The 8222-nt window shown below is 51.1% G+C and overlaps 1 protein-coding gene across 1 annotated transcript in view; it reads right to left on the bottom strand.

Annotated features, from left to right (window-relative positions):
• The window catches only part of Nkx1-2 (NK1 homeobox 2), a 2313-nt gene extending 474 nt beyond the window's left edge, over positions 1–1839 (bottom strand). Inside the window, exons 1-2 of the mRNA XM_015498439.2 lie at positions 1626–1839; positions 1375–1502 (exon numbers count right to left, since the gene is read on the bottom strand). Coding sequence (XP_015353925.1) covers positions 1375–1502; positions 1626–1839 — 342 coding nt within the window. The remainder of the gene's footprint in view (positions 1–1374; positions 1503–1625) is intronic.
• Positions 1840–8222: the final 6383 nt, after the last annotated feature.

The raw sequence follows: 8222 nt of genomic DNA on the forward strand, positions 1-8222 counted from the left end.
GCAGGTCCCGAGTCCTCTGCGTCCTCCTCTTCCTCTTCGGCCTCGGAACCCTCAAGGGGGGACGCTGGACCGGCGCCTTGGCCAGTAGTATCTAAGGGAGAAGGGGGGAGGTTACCAGAAGCCCGGAACGACCTGGCCCTAAACCTCTTCCTGAGAGCATTCAGCTCTCCCCTTAAAACAACCCCCAGTTCCGTGCCCTTCCACACATCACGCTCCGCTATTCGCGAAAGCACATTCTCATAAGCAGATTTAGGGGTACGGTGTCCTGTTGCCCTTTACAAATCTGCAACCAAGTAAGCATCCAAGAAGTATGTGTTGAATGAATGGCACTCAACCCGCATCAAGAAAGAACAGTGACCTTTTGGGGGAGTGGTTGTACATGAAGACCTCGAGGCGTTGAGGCGTCGAGTGCGTTTAGGGCAGCGTCTCCCCAGTCCCTAGAAGCCTATTTTGGTGCGGGACTCCTAGCAATTAAAGAAGAAGTTATTAAGCCCTCCACCTGCCCCCCCCCCCCCCGCTTTAAGGCGAAATTCCCCCTTTCCCATCTTCTCTCTCCTGCCGTGTTAATAGAGTTTCAGATTTGTGCGGGGCCAGATCGATAGATGTCATCTATTAAAGGTAAGTTTTAATCGAACAATATTAGGATCAGACAGGGAAAGGGGGTTTGAAGTCGGTACCTGCAAGCTGCGGGCAGGAGATATGCAGGCGCCAGTAATAGAATATCGATCAAGGGGATGGGGGAAGGGGAGCTCGGCCCCTCCGAGAGACGATCCGAACAATTACCAGGCCGGTAGCCCGGGCCAAGCGCGGCCGCCAGAGGCGCCAGGGGCCCCAGACAATCACCACCAAACTTGGAGACAGGAGCAGGAGGTTGGGAGGCATTCAGCCTCCTCAGAGACCTGACTGTGGGCATCCCTCCAGGGAATCTCATACCCACGTCCCAGCCAGTACGAGTCTTTCTGTCTTTCCTCCATCTTTCCACCCACAAACTTTCCTAGACCCTTCCTCAGGTGTCCACCAGTGTCAGGGGTTAAATCAAAAAGGGTTTCCAGGAAAAAGTACTAAAAGCTTCCCATCATCGAGGCCCTGCTCCCAGTCCCAGTCCACAGTTGGGTCTGGAGTGTTAAGAAATAGGCGCCTGTTTACTCACTGAGATCCCAGACACAGGCCATGGCCTCAGTTCTCACATCCATAAAATGGGATGATGTTAACGATGCTATCTACCTCAAAGATTTCAAACTTTCATTACCTTAATCCCAGCTCCTAGTCCAGGTTCTAGCACGTGAGGAGCACATTCAATGCCTGTTAAATGAGTGAGCCTGGCAAGGTTAGGTGTTAGTTTTCACTGCAAGCAATCAGAGCTATGGTGCTCACCCGCTTGACAGGTATACGGGGATAAGGTTTCCAGGTGCCCCTGAATTCAGGTAGCCTCCTCTCGGCCTCAACCGTATTCCGAGGCGGGGATGGGGGGCACACGTCCCACCTGCTCGGGTCCGCCTTCTCTCTTTCAGAAGGCGGGTTAAGGAACCATTCACCAGGCCCTGGCTCTCCAGCCGCCCCACCCCGTACCCCGCGACTTACAAGCCCTGTACATCACTTGGGCTGGGATCGCCTCGCATTCTTACCAAAGGTCTCCTGCTGTCGGACCCGGTTCCCAGGTCTGGTGTCCTTCCCGGCTTCGACCTCCGCCAAACTTTTCTTGGCTTCCCGGGGAGCGAGGCGCGCGGCGGGGAGCGCAGTGCGGGTGAACTTCTGCGGGTCCAAAATATCCAGGACCGAGAAGGAGATCTTGTGGTGGGGGGGAGCCGCCTTGGCCCCTCCGTCCTGCCATGCCAGCATACCCGCAGCCCGCGGGCCGCCCGGCGGTGCCGGGTCGGGGATGGTGGTGCTCTGGCTTGCCTTGGCTGTAGCTCGGCCGCAGCTCTCTAAGCGCGAATCCGGTTTGCTTGGCCAAGTGAAGCTGGGGAGGGGAGCGGGGAGGCGGGGCGGGAAGAGAGCCCCGGGGGGCTGCGCGCGGATTGGCACTTGCGCGGCCCAGGCCCCCGCCACGTGCAGGTCGCGCTATCAGCAGCCTCAGGTCTAGCCCTAGCCACCGGCGCTGCTCTGGGCTAGCCAGAGATGCCGGCGCCGGTGCGCGCGCCCGACCCGCGAGGATACCGAGCCTCCGCCCCACCCGCAGAGACTTCTGCAAGTGCGCTAGGGAAGCTTTCACCCCGCACATCTCCGCTATTCACACAAACACCTCTGACTTGAAACTGCGCGCTTTCTCCTGTGCACCTGCCTTTGACTTGGAAACGACCCCTCCCGCCCCACCTGTGATCCACAGGAATAACTTCAGACCCATTTGCCTCCTATTTTAAAACCCTTCTGTTCTCACGGTTTACAGTTTACCAAGCCCTTGGACTTTCTAGATCTTTCGATTCCCTGAGAATCCCCGTGAGGTGGGCGTGACCTGGATCAGACTATCATCCTGTTTTAAAGATGAGGAAATTGAGATCCAAAGTAAGCAGTGATCTATCTGCCCAGGGTCTCCGTTAGTTGATGACAGAGTCTGAGCTAGACCAGTGGGGTTTTTTGTTTGTTTTTGCTTTTGTTTTTCAGTAAAATCCTGCACCACAAAAAAAAATCGTGTCTTTCCCGTCCACCTAGGGGAGGAACAGGGTAAGAGAGCAGCAAGGGTTTGGGGTAGGGGCCCCTCCTCTGCCAGGCAGGTTGCGGGCTCAGGGCCAGGTGAGACCCTAGTTTATGTGACTGCTAGCACAAGCTTTGATGCCCCCGGTGGGACGCTCTTCCCAGATACCATCATTTGCATCAGAAATTGTGTCTAGGGGAATAGGCTGCTTCGCTGACCCACATCCTCTCCCAGCCCCAAGAAGGGAAAGGTTAAAAAATACCTGTCTGGTTTGAATTTAAGATCAAAGAGAGACTGTTGAAAAGGCCCCCTTCTGCCCCTCAAGCCCCGCCCCGCGGCCGCGGGCTGCTACGCGGAGGGAGGCTTCACCAGCCACACCCTGCTAACATTCCTTCTTTTGTCATTTGCAGTCCCGGAGCACTAGGCATTTATTTCAGCGGCAAATTCTGAGGCTTTCCCAGACCTCCGCCCACAGCTACTTCTAACTCTGCTGCTCCTTTCTTCCCGGCCCCATGCGGTTTCCAAACAATGACTCGGCAATTAATATTGTCTGAGCAGGTAAGAAGTAGGAAGAGGAGGAGAAACCTTCTCATTAAAGTGCTGGGGGCCGCTAATCCCATGTGTTATTGAAAAGGAGTCCAGAGAGGCCCGCTCCTGGTAGCTTTTCTCATTCAAACCTCTCGGCCCCTCCCAGAGGTGGCCACTGTATTCCCTGCGGACTTTAAAGCCCTGCCGAAATTCACGCTCGCTCCAGTCCTGAAGTGCAAATGGATGTGCTTTTAAAGCTCGGGGAAAGGAAGTGCCTTTCCCAAGCCCACGGGCCCACCCCCTGCCAAGGGAACACACACCTCGTGAAACCCAGAGAAAAGACAACCTGGAACTAAAAGGCAGCACCCAGGACCCGTAAACCCAGACCCTTCCCCAATACACATAGGGTACGTTTTCTGTTTAGACAACGCTTTCTCGCCCAATTCTCACTTGTCCTTCCCCCGCTTTTTTCTTTTCCCTCCCCTACTGATCCTGGCCCCTTCTCCCTTTTCGGTCCCCTTATTATATGGATTGTTGTGCTTAGATTCTTCTGAGTAGCTGGGAGACTTAGGAATAGGTCTCCATCAGGTTACTCCAGAATAGAAAGAGTGAATGTGGCTTCCCAGAGTCCTTCCTCTTCCTCTGCCCCTGAAGAAACCCCAAGACAATTTCACAGCATGGTGGTCTGGCATTCCAGACCCAAAGGAGAGGAACCAGGAAGGCCCCAGCCTTCCCAGGGATCCTCTGAGTACATCTTACAAATAGCCTCAAAAATTTTTTCTGAATATTTTATTTGATAAGACTCACCTTGAAGTCTACAGGTGTGGAATATAGGAAAAAAGCCAAAAAAGGAGAAGCAACAAATCAGAGAGGAAGTCAAGAACGTATGGAGACCCTAGCCTTTAAATCTGTGAATCCTTAAGAATGCTTTCTTTTCATGATTGTTAAATTCTCTTTGCCCTTAGTTTTTCCAACATTTCTCATGTGTGCTCAGTGGAGCACAAGGCTGTCCTCACCTAATGCTCAGTACTTGGCTTCTGGCAACAGAGGACACACAAGAGACACAGGTGTGTCCCCCACAAACATCAGAGGAATAGAAATGCTCTCTTACTCACCCAGCCTAGAGAGAACCCCACCCCTAATCATAAGGAACAGTGGAGGCAGAGAGGCTGAGGGGATTCATTTTCTGGCCATCTGCTTTGTAATGGACCAGGAGGCAGTGAGGCCTCCCTTCAGGTATGATTTGGAGAGGTGTCTGACCTTTAGCACCCTTGCACATGTATTTACATCCAGGCGTCCCCAGTAACACACTCATGCACATCCAGTGAGCCACCTTCCATCTGTGCACGGAGTTGATTTGTTTTCTTCAGCATAGGCATTAAAATTCTGCCTGAGTGCTGTCTTTAAATTGCCTTGATGCTAGGTGGGTTCCAACCCTGACCTGTCCTGATGGCAAGTGATGGCTATAACAAGCTTGGGATCAATATTCATAGCGGGTGTCCTGGGCTGATAACACTATCCAAGACAATGTTCGCTATCAGTGTGGACAGCTGAGATATTGTGCCATTAGGGATGTTGTGTTAAATAACCTGATCCATTTCTGGGGCTATTTAATGAATTTCACAGTTTAGATAGTATCTTTAAGGAGAAGGCAAAGGCTATTCCGGAGGCACTGATGCAAATCAATGGTGCCAAGCTTCCCGAGCTATTGCACAAACAAAGTGGCCTATAATTCCAGCAGAGCCTTGAGGAGCTGCTACCCGCACCGGGAGCAGTGCTAACAATGGAAAGCGTGTGCAGTTTATGCCGAGGGAGGGCCATATTATGAGCTTCAGGAAAGCGCCTTAGATAAAATCTTATGTTCCTGAAATAAAACACAACTGGAATTCTCTAGGTAAAACCCCTTGGTTTGAGCTGGCCTTCAGGGCAAGACAGATATGACAAAGTGACAGCTTCATAAGGCACAATTCGGTGACAAGGGGAGGGATATGTAGATGCCTATGGGTGTCCCCTTTACTCAGGGCCTCAGCCAGTTCTCCCCAAAATGGGCTTCACCAACTCCACTCTGTGTATAAAATGGGAGGCACTGGGTGTTAAAAGGGAACTGCTGACAGTGGAATCAGTTGTTTGTTTACTGACTCCAGATCCTTATTGCTGCTACCTTCGTTTACAATTAAAGGCTAGCATTTACCATTTCCCCCCAGAGCTTTGAACCCCAGCCACCAAGCAGAGCAAGTATTCCTTTTAAAAACTCACCCCAGAGACTTTGATTTGTGAAAGCTGAGTTCAAAGTGAAGCCTTCCGTCCTGTCCCCAAACTGCAAACACAATGAAAATGTTAACATATTTCACTTAAAAAAAAAATCAGTATGTCTTCTTGGAAATCAACATCTTTATCTTAAAAAATCCAGAGGAAGCATCAACGAAGGTGAGGAAGCAATAGGGGCTGTTGATAAGTAGAATACGTGTTCATTGGTCCCAATGAGGATCCGCGTTAATAATAATAGCTGCTCATTCTGGGCAGTTGCTCTGGGACCAGTCCTGGACTCAGCTCTTTCATGTGTTATTCATGAATCCTCCCCACACCCCTCCAGCAGGTCCTATTATCCCCAATTTACAGTTGAGGAAAGGAGCCCAGAAAGGTCAAGAGACATGCCCATACCCCAGAGCTAGAAAATGGTGGAGCTGAGATTTGACCCCAGACAGTGAGATTTCAGAGCCCTTTTCTGGAAAGTTCTTTTTTGGGAAAGTTGAATTCCTGCTTCAGGATAAACCCTACCTGCAGACTCTTATCAAATAGCTTTTCCTTAAAGTTACAGACATAGCTATGTAAGCAATCTCTGAAATAGTTTAGCGAGCCCACACACTGCCTCGAAGTGGACAGTGGGGCCAGCTTTGCTCTTAAATTCAGTGTTTTCTGATGTTTTAAGATATCCCCAGGAGGAGCCTGAGGAAAGGGAATGGCCAGGCAAGTCGAATTGCACTGGTCTTCTAGAAAGGTAGAGAAATGTGTGACAGCCAAGGTCCAGACCTGTTTCTGAAACATTTTGAATTCATTGCGAGTGTTTAAAACTTTGCAGATATCACATAACAATCCAGACTTTCTTCTGGCCTGTATGAAGATCTGGCAGTGCTGACTAGCAGACCTCCAAGGTCACTGTCTACCAGTTAGGTAGCAAGCAGCACCCCCTAGTCTGTTAGGGTCCTTGCCCAGCTGGCTTCACTCCTTTAGGACATAGTCTGGCCTTCCGAGGGCTGGGGTCTGCACACCCAAGCAAAGCAAGCGGACTCTGTGGACAGTAAGGCTGCAGGCAGGAAGGCCAGGGAGAAGTGAAGGCCTGGAATCTAGATGCAGATTCAGGGAGCAGAGGGCTTTGACTTCTGCTCAGCCCATCCACTGTTCATGGCATTTCAGTGGCTACTATGGTCCACGGGATGCAGACTACATGCTTCAGCATGGCCCACAAGGTTCTTCAAGATCTGACCCACTGCCTGCACAGCCGTGGTCCCTGGACAGGCCACACTCCAGTGACCATGCATCAGTCCCCGGACCATGCATCAGTCCCCGGCCCATGCATGCCATCTTCTCAAAAGCTCTGCCTTAATGTATGTGCCACAGCGCGTGGAGGCACCTGACCACTGGTGGTCTATTCCTGGGCTGCCTAATGACCAGACTGGTATGGTCAGCTCAACCAGAAGAGCTGGACCAGCCAGATGCCTCTCCCAGGAGTCTGGATTAGGGCCCCAGGGCATGTTCCCTGCCACTGGTGGGTGCTTGAGCTCAGTGGGTAGGGAAGATGGAGGTGGGGGCCGCTGAGAAGCCACGTGAGCATGGGAGTTAGGAAGGAGCAGAGACTCAGCAGCAGCGGGGAGAATAGAATGGGTACGTAGAGCAGAGTGGAGAAGCCCCAAGAGACACATGGGTGACTATGAGTGCCTCCTTGGTTCTCTTTGTCCTGAAGCTGTCTGTTCCGCTGCTTTTGGTGTCATGGTTTGGATCTTTAATGTCCCCTCCACAAAAAAATTCATGTGTTCTGCAACTGAGGAATGTACAGACATGAGATGATCAGATAATGAGAGCCAAAACCTTACCCACGGATTGATTCATTGGATGGATTAATCATTTGAGTGGACTCCTGGTTGTAACTGTAGGCAGGCGGGTGTGGCTGAAGGAAGGAGGCCACTGGGGAGTTCCTTGGACTGTACCTTGTCCCTGGTTCCTCTCCCACCCTGCTGCCTACTACCATGTTGAGCAGCTTTCCTCCACCAGGCCCTCCTCCACAGTGTTCTGCCACACCTCAGGTCTAGAGCAAAGGAGTCAACCCACCATGGATGGAGACCTCTGAAACTGTGAGCTCAAAATAAATAAACTTTCCCTCCTCAACGTTGTTCTTGTCAGGTATTTTGGTCCCAGTGACAAAAAAAGTGCATAACACATCCCAGGGTCCCTGTGAACCTCCCTGCATCCCTAACACTCCTCTCCACCAGTTTGTGAGCCACCCCAGAGAGCTCTAGTCCTCACAACTAGAAGAGCCCTAGGGAGCGCTTGCTCCCACACCTATGTCATGTGCCACCAAGCAGTGCTGTCGTCAGCCCAGACCTACCTGGGAAACTTCTTTTCCTTTTCAACTTTCTTCTGTCAAGTGTTACTCCTTCTGTGAGGCCTTCCCTGCCCTCCTCCCCAATTCTATTAGAATTAAAGCAGCCAGAGTCAAAGAACCCTGCTGGCACAGCTTTATCACACTGATAGGACACAGACTTCCTGGTTCTCAGACCATCTTAAAGTAAGAGGTCACAGATCATTTGTCTTTGTACCCACAGACACCCTGGTGTTTAGCAGAGTAGGTTGAAAAGTTGAAAAGAATAAATGGTGGCCCTGTAATATAAACCCAGAACTTCACAGTTTGATTAAGATGGATTGGAAACCCATACCTTAAGAGGGAGTACAGGCCCATGATAAAGGTAGGATTGAGAAATGTTTAGGTATGGCTGTGGGTTCATAATGGATTCAACTTGGGGGAAATGTTGTGCCTCTGAGGAGCACCTGGTGTTTATAAATGGGT

Source organism: Marmota marmota, unplaced genomic scaffold (genome assembly GCF_001458135.2).
Source record: "Marmota marmota marmota unplaced genomic scaffold, marMar, whole genome shotgun sequence".
In the NCBI taxonomy this organism is placed as follows: domain Eukaryota; kingdom Metazoa; phylum Chordata; class Mammalia; order Rodentia; family Sciuridae; genus Marmota; species Marmota marmota.